Source organism: Moschus berezovskii, chromosome 1 (assembly GCF_049115385.1).
Source record: "Moschus berezovskii isolate FMDL1 chromosome 1, NW_MosBer_1.0, whole genome shotgun sequence".
NCBI lineage: Eukaryota > Metazoa > Chordata > Mammalia > Artiodactyla > Moschidae > Moschus > Moschus berezovskii.
This window is the reverse complement of record NC_142460.1, coordinates 760,052-777,841: the sequence shown is the minus strand read 5'-3', so window position 1 is coordinate 777,841 and position 17,790 is coordinate 760,052. Positions and strand designations below refer to the sequence as shown.

The following is a 17,790-nucleotide window of genomic DNA, read 5'->3' as shown; positions in this document are numbered from 1 at the left end:
AAGCTAGTTGCTCCAGCAATTGATTCAAATCTCCCTCGTCCCCTGGGATGCACACGTTACTCGGTGGCCTGGATGAGTGGGATCCCAGCCAGGTCATAGTTTTTTGTTCAGTTGTCGAGCTTCTAGAAGAAAACACCCCAGCACCTCTAATATCCAGCTGGCTTTGTGAAGCAGGAAGACTTTGGAGCGGCCAGGCCCTGGCCTTTTTGAGTGACCTCTGTCCCCCGGGCCCCAGCTCTCCTGGTCCTCATTCCAGGGCCCTCAGGTCAGTGGGCGGTGGTGTCCCCAAAGCAACCGGGATCTGATTTCAGCCAGGCCACAAAGTGGCTCTATTCTGGGGAGGCAGTGATCAGTGGAGCTGCACAGACTTGGGAAGCAGATAGACCTGACTTTAGACCCACCTGCCCCATTTGGCAAGTGACCTTGGGGAGCGTCTTGGTCTGACTCAGCTTCAGTTTCAACAGCGACAACCTGAGGGTGAAGATTGCTGGGTTGGTCTGGGAAACCAGCCTCTTAACTGTAAGGTCCCCAGAGACTTGCAGTAGATATTAGTTGCACGCATGCTTGCATGCTCAGTTGCTTCAGTCATGTCCGACTGTGTGCGACCCTGTGGACTGTAGCCCGCCAGGCTCCTCTGTCCATGGGATTCTCCAGGCAAGAATACTAGAGTGGGTTGCCATGCCCTCCTCCAGGGGATCTTCCCAACCCAGGGATCGAACCTGCGTCTCTGTGACGCCTGCATTGGCAGGCGGGTTCTTAACCACTGGCGCCATCTGGGAAGCCCAGATATTAGTTACCCACGAACACTGAACGGTACACAAGGACTTGTCCTCAACTGAGCAACGTCAATGACGCACTTCCTGGAGCCCAGACTTGGCGGCCCCACCAACGTCTTTATCCTCTGTCTGAGCCTTTGGTAGCAAAAGAGAAACCGCTGAGGTCTCCATGCCCCAAGTTGCGGGGGTTGAGGTGCCTGAAACAAGAGAGTGTGTGGGCGGCGGGGAAATTCCTTTTCTCAGGTGTTCTAGCTGTGGTGGGGAGGGCCGTCCTGCCGGGGGTGAGTCAGTGCGGCCTGGGAAGGGCCCGCCATGGTAGTCATCCGAGAGATCACTGAGTCACTGGCCTTCTGAATGGGCATTTGTGTACCTTCTCTCCATGGCCCATGCCCCTGAGGACTGTGCGCTGGGCAAGGCCTCCTGGAGCTGTGACTGACCCCTCCCGACCCAACAGGGTCAGGCCCAGGGCAGCAGCCCTGGAGAGCTGGGCAGAACCAGCTCAAGGTTGGGTGATGGACAGGGGGTCAAAACCAGCTCTTGCAGGACAGGGGCCGGTCAGCAGGAGACCCAGGTGGAGCAGGAGAGGGCTGGACTCCAGGGCCAGCTTTAACACTCACTGGCTCAGGGACTTTGTCAGTTTCCTGGACTGATGTCACAAATGACCACACACTGGGCGGCTTAAAACAATGGAGATCTGTCCTCATGGTTCGGGAGCTGGAAATCCAAAACCAAGGTGTGGGAGGTTCCCTCCTTGTTTGCTCCAGCTCCTTGGCTCGTTGCAGCGTCACTTCAATGCCTGGCCTCTCCTCTGTGTCCCTGTGTTTTCTCGTGTCACAGGGACACTGGTCATTGCACTTAGGGCCGTCCTACACTGGTGTGACCTCAACTACTTACATCTACAAAGACCCTATATCCAAAGAAAGTCCTTTTTGGAGGTTATGGGAGACATGAATTCTAGGGTACACTTTTCAACTCACGATAGTGACCTCAGGTGGGTCACATCCCTTCATAGCCCTTGGTCACTCCACTTTTAAAATGGTGGCCATTGAGAGTCACTTTTGGTCGGGAGCAGGGGGTTGTGAAGGTAAGTGAGGCACTGGTTCTGTGTGAAGGCTAACAGCTGACACATTGCATCCTGACAAGAGCCACATCATCCTCTTAGAGATAAAAGGACTCCAGAGTCATCATCTGAACTCAGGTTTACATAAAGGAGACCCCTCCTCACACATGGCAACTCGCTCCAGTATTCTTGTCTAGAAAATCCCATGGACAGCGAAGCTGGGAGGGCTACAGTCTGTGGGGTTGCAAAGAGTCAGACTTGACTGAGCAACGGAGCACTCCTCAAAGACACGGCTAAGTTTATAACTGTCTAGAACATATGATCCCAGACTTGTCAAGCCAGCCTCCAGGTGGAAATCTGGGATTGATGAAACTATTCAGGTGGCCAGGATAGAAGTTCATACCTGTCTTGGGGGCAGAGGGGGATCCTCCCATCAGGGCGCCATGGTCTCTCCGAGTCTCAGACACAGCAAACACAGCAGTGCTGAGCACCTCTGTGTTCTAGGACCACTAGGACGTTTCCAGACAGGTTGCACTGTTTGGAGGGCGGGCCCAGTCATTCGAAGAGAAAGACGACTCAAGGGTCAGAAGACACGATTTAGGGTCACATCACCAACCAGGAATGAGGGAAAATTCACACCTGAGGTCAGGTCCAGAAGGCTTCCCACTAAACCCCAGCTGGACCCCCAGTCCCCAGACCAGGGCTGCTGGTTGAGAAAAGGGAATTTGGCTGATTCTCAAAGTAATGCACCTCCCCTCCATCCCCCTACCAAGAGGCCGAGGAGACTAGACTATGCTCATATCTAAACAGATTAAAGAAATCAGCTAGCACTTGTGTTTCGCACACAGCGCTGGCCCCTTGAGGAAAGGTGTCCTGGGTGGGATGTGCGGCTGAGGGAGGCACCCCAGCCCACGATCCCCATTGTCACGTGGCCTCACAATGGCCCCCTGCGGCCGTTTCCCAGCAGCTGAGTGTTTCAACAAACCACATCCATGCGGCAAGGCTATTCTCATTTAGAGAAGAGCCCTCTGCTTGCTCAGAGTCTATTTGCTCACTTTTCTTAAAAATTAATTTTTTTGGTGTATCAGTTCAGTTCAGTCCAGTCGCTCAGTCGTGTCAGACTCTTTGCGACTCCAAGGACTGCAGCACGCCAGGCTTCCCTGTCTTTCACCATCTCCCGAAGTTTGCTCAGACTCATGTCCATTGAATCGGTGATGCCATCCAAGCATCTCATCCTCTGTCGTCCCCTTCTCCTCCTGCCTTCAGTCTTTCCCAGCATCAGGGTCTTTCCCAATGAGTCAGCTCTTCGCATCAGGTGGCCCAAGTTATTGGAGTTTCAGCTTCAGCACCAGTCCTTCCAATGAACACTCAGGACTGATCTCCTTTAGGATGGACTGGTTGAAAGTCCAGAGTCAGTCAGTTATGCATATATACGCATCCATTCTTTTCAGATTCTTCCCATATAGGTCATTGCAGAGTACTGAGTAGAGTTCCCTGTGCTACACTTGTTGTCTAGTCGCTCAGTTGTGTCCAACTCTTATAGTGACTCCATGGACTTTAGCACACCAGGCTCCTCTGCCCATGGGATCTCCTAGGCAAGAATACTGGAGTGGGTTGCCATTTCTACCCCCAGGGAATCTTCCCAGCCTTGGGATTGAGCCTGCATCTCCTGCATTGGCAGATAGATTCTTAACCACTGAGTCACATGGGAAGTCCCATACTATACAGCAGGTTCTTACTAGTTATCTATTTTATATGGAGCAGTGTGTATGTGTCAATCCCCATTACCCAGTTTATCCCTTCCCCTTCTTGGTAACCATAAGTTTGTTTTCTACACCTGTGACTCTATTTCTGCTTTGTAAATACGGTCATTTGTGCCTTTTTTTTTTAGATTCCACAGATCAACGATATCATATGGTGTTTGCCTTTCTCTAACTTATTTTACTCAGTTTCTGAAGGACATTCTGGCATTTTACGGAGGTTCTTGGTAATTGTTAAGCCTCAGGCTAAAGCTGAGTCATAGTTGTGGGCTGTAAAGGGCCAGGTGAGGGCGGAAGTGGCCTGGTAATGGTGCAGGCACCCCCGTGTCCCGCCACCAGACGAGCCCGCAGGCTGACCATCACTGCACTGGGGAACAGCCTCACTCTTGCTGCTCTGGGCTCCACCCCTAGCATCCGAGTGTGGCGATCTCAGCCCCAGGCACAAAGGGACTCCCTTCTGTAAACCGGGGCTCTGCGTGCACCACCGCCCAGGGCTGCCTACCTGCCAAGATGGATGCTTCTGTGGCGAACATCACAGCAAATTCCCGGATGATGTCTGCAGGGCTGTCGTTCACAAAGAAGCCCAGGTAGCTGATGGAAGAGTGGAGGACCAGAGACACGGCCGAGGGGAACGAGCCCAGTGTCCTGTCCCCGGCTCTCTTCAGCGCCTCGTATAGACACTCCACCTTCTGGTCCTCGCACTGAGGGACAGAGACAGCACGGCCACCTGTTACCTTAACTGATGACAGCCAGGCAGCCATGGGAGCCTCCTTTCTGCTCCCGACACTGTAACACAATTTACCTGGTCCCGGTGTTTGGGATGATGGGTCTGTTCTATAGCTGGTCCCCAGTTCCTTAGGCAATTCAGGTCAAGCTCTTATTGGAATGGAATAGCCTCTAAGTGCCCAGGCAGGAAACCCCGGATCCCTGAACTTCGTCCTTCCCTCCGTCTTGAGTTGACCCAACCCATCCATATTGCATCCTCAGCCCCTCTCCCACTCCCATGGACCACAGCTGTGCTCAGCACTGGCTACTGGCTTCTGGGGGTTCCATAGGCTCCACTGAGGCAGTCCTGGGGTGCACTGCTCAGAACTTAACCTACTGAGGAGGGTTGTAGCCTATTCCTTGACTGCTGGTCTTCAGATTGGGCAGCAGGCCTCGCACTTGGCCAGTGATCGAATCGTCCTTGACTACAAGGGTCTCTGATGTGGTCTTGGCTTATAAGCTCCCCATCAATTCCCACTGTCACCCACACACCCACTCTCTGGCCACACAGCTCCTGGCTCAGTGAGGAAGACTCCATGAGGCCATGGAGGACCCCAGTGAACCCCAACACAGTGACCCCTGCGGGGAGCTGACTGATCCCTCCTCTCCCCAGCAGCAGGCTCCTCCTGGGTCTCCCATAGCCTCCTTTGCTCTCTGAGCTATAAACTTTATCATTGTTGTTAACACTCACCCACAGCTCCCCACTAACCAGGAGTTCACTAAATTCACCCCTGCCATATCTTTGCAGCCCTCACAGACCTGGAAGGCATGGGATATACCCACAGGGCACTCAACTCATAACCGCCACGTGGATGAACATCTCTTCACACGTATTTCTTGGCCTCAGGCATGTAACCTTGGAGCATGGAGCCACGTTATACACAGAGCTGTAGTTGACGCCACCGTTTGGTGGCTGTATGTTCTTAGAATCAGACAAAGAGTGAATTCCCGTTACACTCTTCTGCTGGAAAAGGACCCTCAGCCTCTAGGGCAGGGTGAGGGAAAGTGGGGCAGCTCCCTTGGGAGAAGGGAACTGTGTGTGAAATGTGTGTATGTGTGCACGTGTGCCCATGCCTCAAGGGGCTGCGAGGAGGAGCTGAAGCCCCAGGTCAGCTTCCCGGCAGTTATGACCAGGCACATCCATTTCTAAGGTCATGTTCAGAGCTGGCTTGGCTGCCACTCCTTTCCCTGATGAGCTCCCTGGACAAGCCATAAAGGAACCCAATCGCTGGCATCACAAGTGCCAGCGATGTCCAAGCAGGGTGACCAACTCACCCAGTTTACCTGAGACTCTTCTGGATTCAACACCTGGGAATCCCTCCCCCACCTCATGGCAAATGAAGGTGTTTATCAGGGGCTTCTGGGAGGCACTGCTTCTCCTGGGCATCTTCTGGAAACCATCCTGCACAGGTTTGCAGCCCCCTTTCTGTGCAATGCAGAGGAGCCTGGAACAAAGGACTCCTTGGGCCCCAGCGGTACACTGAGAGTCTGCTGACAGCAGAGCCAGGGTGGTGCAGGGTGTGCCCGCTCTACATTTTTCTGGTCAGAAGCCCAGTGGTGTCTTTCCCTCCTCTCATTCTCGTGCCTCCCTCTTGTCTTTGAGCAGTCCAGGTCCTTCTCACCTTCCCAGGACTCCTGTAGAACTGTCTCTTTGACCTCTTCTGAGTCAGAGAGCTGGTCCCCAGGGCAGGAAGAAGTCCTGCATCTGTGACTGGCCAATCTGTTCATTAATTGATCCATCACAGGTTTGTGAAGTCCCCACTCAGGCTGAGGCACTTGCTAGCCTCTGTGGGTACAATAGTGAGCGAAACCTCCTCCCTCCCTTGAGGGTTTCAGTCCAGTGAGGGATGCCAAGTTGCATCAGACACACTGCCGTGCAACAGGGAAAGAGCCACTAGATAGAGACGCAAAGGGATGGTGGGAGCACAGAGCGCAGCAACGCTTCTGGCTGGGGAAATGTTGCTGTTTAGTCACTGACTCTTTTACAACCCCATGGACAATAGCCCATCAGGCTCTTCTGTCCTTGGGGTTTTCTAGGCAAGAATACTGGAATGGGTTTCTATTTCCTTCTCCAGGGGATCTTCCTGACCCAGGGATCAAACCTGCATCTCCTACATTGCAGGTGGATTCTTTACCACTGAACCATCAGGGAAGCCTGCCTGGGGAGGTGGGGAAGACTTAAAAAGGGAGAGGATAAATGAGTTGGGTTCTGAAGGATGAATAGGAGTTGACCAGATGAAGACGAGGAAGAAAGTAAAGGCTGTCTCATGCAAACGTCACTGTTGTGGACCACGGTATGAAAATAAACCCCTCAGTTTTGCCCCATCAGTTCAGTTCAGTTCAGTTCAGTCGCTCAGTCGTGTCCGACTCTCCGCGACCCCATGAATCACAGCACGCCAGGCCTCCCTGTCCATCACCAACTCCCGGAGTACACTCAAACTCATGTCCACAGAGTCGGTGATGCCATCCAGCCATCTCATTCTCCGTCGTCCCCTTCTCCTCCCGCCCCCAACCTTTCCCAGCATCAGAGTCTTTTCCAGTGAGTCAACTCGTCTCATGAGGTGGCCAAAGTATTGGAGTTTCAGCTTTAGCATCAGTCCCTCCAATGCCACCTAGTTATTGCAGGAAATGACTCAGATGCTATGTTAATGAGAATTAAATGTGCCTTGGCCCAACTCACCGTGAAGAAGTCACAGAGTGTTATATGAGGGAAGACCTCATGGGCTCTGTTCTTGGCGCACTGCCGCCTGCTCTCTCTCCAGAACTCTTGAAGCTTGTCCAGCAGGGGACCCGTGGGGCAGAGGAACAGGGCGTACTCCTGGGGGATGGGGTCGTCCAGAGAAGGGTCATTGCAATGGCAGTGTAGCCTGCAAGAGAGGAAGGGACACTGCCATCTGGCACTGTGGCCAAACGAGTCTCTCCCCAGGGAAGGCAGAGGGCAGTGCTGACGGCGACTCAGATCAGCCAGCCATGTGTAGAGTGCCAGGGTGCCAGTGCCCAGGCAGCACTCACCGAGCACAGGGCTGAGTGTGATCTCAGAGGAGCTGGACATCCACCCAGGTCTCTGCGCTGTGTTAAGTCACTTCAGTCGTGTCTGACTTTGCAACCTCAAGGACTGTAGCCCGCCAAGTTCCTCTGTCCGTGGGATTCTCCAGGCAAGAGTACTGGAGTGGGCTGCCATTTCCTTCTCCAGTGGATCTTCCCGACCCAGGGACAGAACCTGTGTCTCTTAGGTCTCCTGCATTGGCAGGCAGTTTCTTTACCACTAGTGCCACCTGGGAAACCAGGTCTCAGACCCTGGCTAGTCTGAGTCCCAGGCTACCAACCAAGATGAGGTGGGAAGGTGACCAAAATACTCAAAACCTGGTTTTCTAATGGTCTCTCTGGGTCAGGTATCTCCTTAGGGTTGAAGTTTTCTGGGACAAACCTGCGTTTTAATTTTATCTCAATCTCCAAATTAAGTATAAACATGAAAGCCCCAAAGACCTAGACAGAACTTAGGTAGCTACTCTATTTTCTTTCAGTTCAGGAAGTTATTTATTTTTATTTGGCTGCCGTAAGCCTTAGTTGCAGCATGTGGGATCTTTCGGTGCGGCGTGTAGACATCAGTATTTGGGGCCCGTGGGCTTAGTTGTTTCTAGGCACATGTGATCTTAGTTCATCCACTCCATTGCAAGGTGGATTCTTAACCACTGGACCACCAGAGAAGTCCCAGAAAATTATTTAAAATGCTATGAAAGATGACATACAGCCCCCAAGTCAGGTTCATTCTCACTAATAAAAAAAAAAAATGAATAAAATTGAGGCAACCACGAGATACCAGTTTTCTCACTTGTAAAACGAACAGAATGCCTTTCAGAGGATAAAAGCTATGCTTCATCTTGTCAAAGCCCAGAGACTGAAGGATGAATTTCTACAACTGTTACATAAAGCAATTTGTCAAGATGTATCAAGAGCGTTAAAACACCCCTTCCATTTGAACTAATAAATCCTTTCCAGAAATTTATTCAAGGCAAAAAGTGTAGCTAACACTGGATGCATAAAATATTTATTATACCATTATTTATAACAGGAAAGAAGGAAAAAACTAAAAAAGTGATAATAACTTTATCATGTAGTCACTGGAAATTACAGATTTGAATAATTTTTGATGGCTCAGAGAAGTGCTTGTGATATAACATTAAATTTAGAAATCAGGGTACAGCCACTGGAGAAGACATGAGACACACACAAATACCTTCTTCTTAACAACAAACAAACACCGAGGAGGAAGCTTTGCTCCCTTTATCATAGCTCGCTCACTGGCTCCAGAAGAGGAAATCTCAACTCTTGATCTGCTCTGTTTCCTTATAGACATTTAGGTAACAGGTGCATGGAGAGCACTTGTGTGTATTATTTCAATCATAAGCTATTGTTCAAATTACACTACAGCTCACACTGTTTACTCAGCAATATGTTTTTGCAACCTTTCCCTGTGGGTACACATGCATCTGGTTAAGTGTGTCAGAGTGAACTTTTAAGGGCTATGAAACAGTCCATACGTCATCCATCCACGCCACTGATGGACATTCAAATTGTTTTCTTCTTTTAAAACTTCATAGCACTGTGATTAAGATCTTTTCACATTCTTTATTTTATTTTTTATTTTTTGGCTGCTCTTCGGGGCGTGTGGGATCCTAGTTCCCTGACTAGGGATGGAACCTGCAACCACTGCATTGGAAGCAGAATCTTAACCACTGGACCAACCACCAGGGAAGTCTCCTGTACAGTCTTTTTAGGCTCTTTGTGTTTCTCCAAGGAATGTACTAAGACATGAACTGCCAGGCAGCATCTACCCACATTTTCAGTGCTGACATTCACCCCAAATGGCAACCAGGCAAGTGAGAGAGAGACGACCTTCCCCTCATCCTCACCACCGCTTGAAGCTGCCTTTTGTTGTTAATGGCGTCCTAATTTGCACCCCCCGATTACCAGTGGGGTTGGGCCACTCTGGCAGAGTCCAGGGACCTGCGGTCTCCCTGATCCTTGGCGGGTCTGCTGGTGTGTCTGGCTGAGTCACCGCCAGCGGGGACCAACCACGACTCTCACAGCAGTACGTTCACTTTTTAACTCCAATTTGGCCGCTGACTTTAAAATAAACTCAAAATGGATTAAAGATCTAAATGTAAGACCAGAAACTATGTAACTCCTAGAAGAAAACATAGGCAAAACACTCTCTGATGTAAATCATAGCACGATCCTCTATGACCAACCTCCCAGAGTAATGGAAATAAAAGCAAAAATAAACAAATGGGACCTAATTAAACTTAAAAGCTTTTGCACAATGAAGGAACGTATAAGCAAGGTGAAAAGACAGCCTTCAGAATGGGAGAAAATAATAGCAAACGAAGCAACTGACAAAGAATTAATCTAAAAAATATACAAGCAGCTCCTGAAGCTCAATTCCAGAAAAATGAACAACCCAATCAAAAAATGGGCCAAAGAACTAAACAGACATTTCTCCAAAGAAGACATACAGATGGCTAACAAACACATGAAAAGATGCTCAATATCACTCATTATCAGAGAAATGCAAATCAAAACCACAATGAGGTACCATTTCATGCCAGTCAGAATGGCTGCTATCCAAAAGTCTGCAAACAATAAATGCTGGAGAGGGTGTGGAGAGAAGGGAAACCTCTTACACTGTTGGTGGGAATGCAAACTAGTACAACCACTATGGAGAACAGCATGGAGATTCCTTAAAAAAAACTGGAAATAGAACTGCCATACGACCCAGCAATCCCACTGCTGGGCATACACACCGAGGAAACCAGAATTGAAAGAGACACGTGTACCCCAATATTCATCGCAGCACTGTTTATAATAGCCAGGATATGGAAGCAACCTAGACGTCCATCGGCAGAAAAATGGATAAGAAAGCTGTGGTACATATACACAATGGAATATTACACAGCTATTTAAAAGAATTCATTTGAATCAGTTCTAATGACGTGGATGAAACTGGAGCCTATTATACAGGTTGAAGTTAGTCAGAAAGGAAAACACCAATACAGTATATTAACGCATATATATGGAATTTAGAAAGATGGTAACAATGACCCTATATGCAAGATGGCCAAAGAGACACAGATATATAGAACAGTCTTTTGGACTCTGTGGGAGAAGGTGAAGGTGGGATGATCTGAGAGATTAGCATTGAAACATGTATATTATCATATGTGAAACAGATCGCCAGTCCAGGTTCCGTGCATGAGACAGGGTTGTCAGAGCTGATGCGCTGGGATGACCCTGAGGGATGGGATGGGGAGGGAGGTGGGAGGAAGGGTCAGGATGGGGAACACATGTACACCCATGGCTGATTCATGTGAATGTATGGCAAAAACCACCACAATATTATAAAGTAATTAGACTCCAATAAAAATAAATAAAAAAAGAAAAAAATAGGCAATTCAAATAAAATAAAATAGAGTCAGCCTAGTCCAGAGGGTCCTGGGTATTTCCTTTTTTCCACTACAGGGGTTGCATTTTTGCCCTTGGCCTAGAGATTTTTGAGGAGGAGGGGGTTCCCGCTGAGGACACGCTGAGCCCCCACTGTTCGCCATCCTGCTCTGGGGACGGCCCCCCAGCCCATGGGACCTGGGGTTTCTGTTTGATTTTCTGCAGTTATTCCAGGGTGGAGCACGAGGGGACTTCCCACCGTGGGACAGAATGATGGCATCACGGCACATGCGGGCGGGCTTGAGTTTTAGAGAACAGGGTGTCCTCTTTGATTCCTGGGGCAGGAAAGCAAGGCTCGTAGCAGTGGGCGGCTGGCAAAGCCACAGAGCTGGAGGCTGGCAGGGCCGCCTGGAACCCAGAGCTCCGGTGCAACGTGCCAAGGCCTGGGGCCTTTCACCACACCTGCCAGTTCTCCCTCCATCAGAGGTGGAGAGAGTGGCGACCTCGATTTCACATCAGCAAAAATATCTCTTTCTTGTTTATTCAACAACAAATCACATGAATGTTTCTCTTCATTGATAGTCACATTGGGATCAGATCAGAATTTTAAGAAATTTTAAGAAAGAGTTGTTCAGAGTTTTCTCTCTTTTGTTTTCCATTCTATCTGGGGGCTTTTTACTGCCTTCCCTGGGCACCATGGGCTGCATGGAGGTGCCTGCCCGCCCAGGGGATCCTGGGGACCTCCCAGCTCCCCTGCAGAGACCCTACAACCTGCAGGCCCCCCACTCACCAGTTTGACGCCTCCTCTGCCGTCTTCCTTCCAGTGGCTGCCAATGCCTTGAGCCTGTGGGAGGCAGAGCGTTAGGAGCTCTCAGAATGCTAACTTTCATTCTTTGGAAAAGGTCAGGGTTGGGGGGTGGTTCCACAACACACTGGACCTTCAGGAGGGACCCCAGGGGGCTGGATGTTGAGACCTCAGAGCGGGATGCAGTGCCCAGGCCTCCACCCTCTGCGCAGCATCACTCCACTCCCAGCCATGATTTCCCTTTCCTGGCCCCCACCCCAAGTCCCTGGCATGGACACCAAGGGTTCACGTCCCGAGGTTCACCCATGCCTGAATCCCACCTCCCTGACCCTCCCCCATGCACTCTCAGATCTTCAAGGCAGCCATACAGGGCCGCGTTCCTGGCTTGTACATGTGCCTCCCTGACCAGATGCCCTAGGGAAAATGGCACGGGGTCTCCCGGGCTTGGCTTAGGTGTTCCTCCAGGAAGCCCTTCCTGAAGTGCTCAAGGAGGGTGCCCGTGCAGCTCTCCTGTGCTTCTCCACCACACACGTGGTCACCTTGCCCCTCATCTCCATGGACCTGTGTTGTCCGTCTGCCTGTCCAACCATCTGTGAGCTCCCTGGGCTTAACCATGTCTTACTCATCCTTGAAACTGGGATGTATGTACAGTGAATTGAGTTTAACTGAAGGGGCCCAAACTAGACAGAATGGAGTTTGATGAAGGCAATTCATCCTCAAATTTAGCCTGGATATTGCCAGGAACCTGAGATGGCCACTGCCCAGTGGGGCTATTTCAGAGGATGCTGGTGGGCTGAGGCCACCTGGAGAGGTTAGCAGGAGACTTACCGGGGTGCTTCCACCCCAGGGAGACATTTAAAACATGTTTATCCAGCTCCAACACATAACTAATATTTAAACTAGAAGGAATTGGGTTTATTTTGGTCATGCCTTGTGGCATATGAGATCTTAGCTCCCTAACCAGGGATTGAACCCACACCCCCTGCATTGAAAGTATGGCACCTTAACCACTGGACTATCAGGAAAGTCCTTAAATTGGAAGGAATTTCAAGTATGCGTCCAACAGCAACTTCAGTCACATAATAGTGAATTTTACAGGCACCGGGACTGGGGTTCCAGCCCTGCCCCTCCACTACCTTCCCTTTCTTGCCTCTTTGTCCTCGTTTGCACCTGATGGACAGCACCCAGGACAGTGTCCAGCCTATGGCAGGCTCCTGCACATGCCTGATCCTGTTCCTGTCTCACAGACTCCCGGTTTACTATGAACGCGACGTGACAAATAAGTCCTGATTTGGGCTGGGGAGAAAAGGGGTCCAGCCTGAGTCATTCCGCGCAGTCGGGCAGGGGTTTGTTATCTGTTTAAGGCGAGATTGCCCCCTCCCACATCCGCAGTCACCTAAGGGGACTACTGATGTATTTCCCATGTGAATACGGACACGGAAAGGACCAGATCTAAGAACAACGTGGAAGCTGCCACCCCTGTCAGGCTCAAAGCTTATCGTTCTGGGGGGATCCTTCCCTGGAGAAGGGCTTGGCAACCCACTCCAGTATCCTTGCCTGGAAAATTCCATGGACAGAGGAGCCCAGCAGGCTATAGTCCATGGTGTAGCTAGAGAGTTGACGTGACTGAGTGACTATCACCTTCACCTTCCCTCTCTGGTGGGGATACTCAGGATAGAGTCCTCTCTGTGTGGCCCTTCTAAGATACATCCTCCCTGCTCGGGGGCTTCCTTAACCATTTCAGTTCATTATCACACAGTCAAGAACCCTTACCCACAAGGGGTTTCTCTGCACATTTAGAAGTAACATTCCTGTGTATTTCAACAGGTCCCAGCATCAGAGACTGCCCCCGACTGAATTAGGGACTTTCAAAACGAGTCTCAAAAGCCATCTGTGATTATCCAAACTGCCCACAGAGGGGGTACAGACAGGTGTCTCCAAACCCTGGTTCCAATTTCACAAACCTCAGGATCCCACCATCACCAGACAGCAGAATTTGTCTTTAAAAGGCAAAGCTCGTGTCATTTATAAAAGCAGAAAAGGCCTCATTTTGAGATGAATCCCGGGCTTGCAGGGTGCACCCCTTGACAGGAAGTCAGGGCTCTGAGCCGCCCGCAGTTCTGTGGCCACAGCAGGGTCAGCTCGGGGACCGGGGAGCCGGGCCAGGCCGGGCGGTACTTACGCGGTGTGTGCTGGGAAGCCCATGCCCAGGAGGGGGTCCAGGAGGGAGGGGGTGCTGCGGCCCTTGAGTTTGTTGAAGACCTTGGCATAGAGCTGGGTTTCGCCTGCTGCCATCGCTTCCTGCTGCAGACTGAGGCGAGCAGATAAAGCTGAGAGGCTGAGCCTGAGAAGAAAACCTCAAGCCCTTTCTGATCTTTCTGACAAAGCTAATATCCTGTTTGTGTGAGATACTGCTTTTCAGAGTTCTCTTCGCAGAGTGTGGGTGCAGGGTCCACCAAGCCCCTTCCACAGTGGGGTTTGGGGTCAGGAGGTCATGGGATCGGCCTTGGTTCTGACTTGGGCTGCACTTGGGAGGAGTCTGCCTGGCATGGGTGGGAAGGGAGGCTGGGGGAGGGGAATCCAGGGTGGGGTTCTTTGCTGGGTCCCACTGGCGGCAGAACCCTGAGCCACCTGGATCTTAGTTTCCCTATCTGTAGAAGACATTAAACGTCACTGTATCTGTTGTCCCTCATAGTTCTAAACTTTTTGGCTCTTTTAGTTGTTCATTGACTTCTTTTCTTTTCTGTAAAAACTTTATAAAGTTTATCACGCATGCAGAAAAACTGATGAATCCTACATGTACAGCTCCTTGCGTTTTCATAGTGAACTGACACCCCCTAATCCTCCAGGACCAGCAGTAAAACAGAGGTCCTTGACCTGAGAATTTTGGCCCCCATTCCCAGGGACCACTGGCATTGTTGGGAGACATTTTGATTGTCACAGCCAGAGGAGGGGGTGTTTGCTAACTGTGCCTAGTGCGGGGAGGCCAGGAATGCTACAGCAATCACGGTAGCAAATCAGGGTCCAGCTCAAGACGTTAACAGTGCAAAGCTGAGACCCTCTGTTCCAAGCATCATCAGAACCTTGCAAGCCCCCAGTGCCCCAGCCCCAGCCTCCTAGTTTTCTCCTCCCTTCCCCACTGAAAGGTAGCTGCTGCTCTCACTTGTATGTTAATTTTGCTAATCTTTGAACCTGACATAAACAGAACTGAGTAGTGTGTTCTCTTCCATGTCTGTTCCTTTTGCCCAAAATCACAAGCATGAAATTCATCCATGTTGAGAGTAACCATATTTCACTGTGTTGCCGTATAGTGTTCCATCAGATAAATGCCCCATGCTTTATTTCTCTAGTTATCAGTTGATGTACATTTGGGTGCCTTTCAATTTTGCTGCTTCAGACATGCTTGGTATATTTCTTTGAGTACCTGATGCACGCATTTCTGTTAGGCACCTGTCTCAGGGTGGGATTCTGTGATCACAGGACATGTTCATCCTTCATCAGACACTGCCGAGCAATTTCACTCAGCAGTCGTACCAGCTCACCCCCTCAGCAGCAGCGGATTGAAGTTCCTGCCCACACTTGATGTTATCAGTCTTGCAGCCAATCTGGGGGTGTGTCGTGGTATCTCACTGCGGTTCTACATTTGCATCTCCCCAAAGGGCAGATGACACTGAGCACCTTGAGACAGGTTATTGGCCATTTGGATTTCCTCTTAGGGGAAGGGCCTCTTCTAGCAGTCCGCCATTTTTTAATTGGGTTGTTTGGGCTTTCTTATCCGTTTGTGGAAACTCTGGAGATGGATCTTTTGTTGGATGACTTTATTTGTTATTTTATTTTTAATTAATTAATTTTTAGTGTTTTATCCTTTTTAAAAGATTTTTATTGGGGTGTAATTGTTTATAATGCTGTGTTTCTGTGGTACAGGAGAGTGAATCATCTATACGTATACGTATATCCCCTCTTTTTTGGATTTCCTTCCCATTTAGGTCAACACAGAGCACTGAGCAGAGTTCCCTGTGCTTTGATTCTCATTAGTTATCTATTTCATACATAGTACCGTATATATGTATAAAGCATCTACTTCTGCTTCACTGACTATGCTAAAGTCTTTGACTCTACACAAAGGTCTTTGTGTTGTGGTTCACAACAAATTAGTCTTCACATTTGATAGCTGGTTACCCAGGGAGAAGGCAATGGCAACCCACTCCAGTACTCTTGCCTGGAAAATCCCATGGGTGGAGGAGCCTGGTAGGCTGTAGTCCATGGGGTTGCGAAGAGTCGGATATGACTGAGTGGCTTCACTTTCACTTTCACAACAAATTGTGGAAAACTCTTAGAGAGATGGCAATACTAGACCACCTTACCTGCCTTCTAAGAAACCTGTATGCAGGTCAAGAAGCAACAGTTAGAACTGGACATGGAACAACAGACTGGTTCCAAATAGGGAAAGGAGTACATCAAGGCTGTTTATTATCACCCTGCTTATTTAACTTGTATGCTGCTGCTGCTGCTAAGTCACTTCAGTTGTGTCCGACTCTGTGTGACCCCATGACAGAAGCCCACCAGGCTCCCCCGTCCCTGGGATTCTCCAGGCAAGAACACTGGAGTGGGTTGCCATTTAGTACATTATGTGAAATGTTGGGCTGGATGAAGCACAAGCTGGAATCAAGATTGCCGGGAGAAATATCAATAACCTCAGATATACAGATGACACCACCCTTATGGCAGAAAGTGAAGAGGAACTAAAAAGCTTCTTGATGAAGGTGAAAGAGGAGACTGAAAACGCTGACTTGAAACTCAACATTCAAAAACAAAGATCATGACATCTGGTCCCATCACTTCATGGTAAATAGATGGGGAAACAATGGAAAGTGACAGACTTTATTTTCTTGGGCTCCAAATTCACTGCAGATGGTGACTGCAGCCAAGAAATTAAAAGATGCTTGCTCTTTGGAGGAAAAGCTATGACTAACCTAGACAGCATATTGAAAAGCAGAGATATTACTTTGCTGACAAAGGGGTGTCTAGTCAAAGCTATCGTTTTTCCAGTAGTCATGTATGGATGTGAGAGTTGGACCATAAAGAAGGCTGAGCGCTAAAAAATTGATGCTTTTGAACTGTGGTGTTAGAGAAGTCTCTTGAGAGTCCCTTGGACTGCAAGGAGATCAAACCAGTCAATCCTAAAGGAAATCAGTCCTGAATATTCATTGGAAGGACTGATGCTGAAGCTGAAGCTCCAATACTTTGGCCACCTGATGTGAAGAACCAACTCATTAGAAAAGACCCTGATGCTAGGAAAGACTAAAGGCGGGAGGAGAAGGGGACAACAGAGGATGAGATGGTTGGATGGTATCACTGACTGAATGGATATGAGTTTGAGCAAACTTCAGGAGATGGTGAAGGACAGGGAAGCCTGGCGTGCTGCAGTCCATGGGGTCACAAAGAGTCAGACACGACTGAGCAACTGAACTGAACTGAATAACTTTTTCTGGGCTTCCAGCTCAGTGGGTAAAGGCTCCTCCTGCAATGTGGGAGACACAGGAGACTTACATTCGGTCTCTGGGTTGGGAAGATCCCTTGGCTGAGAGCATGGCAACTCACTCTAGTATTCTTGCCTGGAGAATCCCCATGGAGAGAGGAGTCTCAAAGAGTTGGACACGACTGAAGCAACTGAGCACATGCAATAACTTCTTCCAAGCTGTGGTTTGCTTTTTAAAAATTTCTTAGTAATGTCTTTGGGTGGAACAACATTTAATTACTTTAGCAGTCTTTTCTCTTATTGTTAGGATTTTCTACATCCTGTTGAAGAAATCACTGTTAATACAAACGGATGTAGACAGTCTCCTATGTTTTCTTCTTGGCACTTTACCAAGTTTACAATTCATATTAAGCTCTACTATCCATTTGAATTAATTTTGTATATGGTGGGAGGTAGAGGTGAAAGTTCATTTATTTCCCCACGTTTTTGTTCATTGAAAGGACTACCCTTTGCCCAGTGAGTTGCAGTAGAACGTTTACTGTAAGTCAGTTGACTGAATATGTATCAGCCTGTTTCTGACTCTATTATGCTTTATTATTTGATTTGCTCAATTTTGTGTCCACATTACACTATTTTAGTTACTGTAGTACTGGGCCCTCTGATTTTGTCTCCTCCTTCAAGATTGTCTTGCTCCTCTATACCCT

At 49.2% G+C, this 17,790-nt stretch overlaps 1 protein-coding gene across 3 annotated transcripts in view; it reads right to left on the bottom strand.

Moving 5' to 3' along the window:
• UBASH3A (ubiquitin associated and SH3 domain containing A) overlaps positions 1-14,032 on the bottom strand; it is a 42,254-nt gene extending 28,222 nt beyond the window's left edge. For 2 of the 3 annotated variants that reach the window (XR_016037049.1, XM_055420682.2), the window contains exons 1-4: positions 13,790-14,025; positions 11,593-11,646; positions 7,042-7,228; positions 4,099-4,297 (exon numbers count right to left, since the gene is read on the bottom strand). Coding sequence is in view for 2 of the 3 variants with exons in the window: in XM_055420682.2 (XP_055276657.2) it covers positions 4,099-4,297; positions 7,042-7,228; positions 11,593-11,646; positions 13,790-13,902 (553 nt within the window). In the remaining variant the exon portion in view is untranslated. Of the gene's footprint in view, positions 1-4,098; positions 4,298-7,041; positions 7,229-11,592; positions 11,647-13,789 lie in introns of all 3 variants that reach the window. The other variant, XM_088834617.1, reaches the window with a different exon arrangement.
• Positions 14,033-17,790: the final 3,758 nt, after the last annotated feature.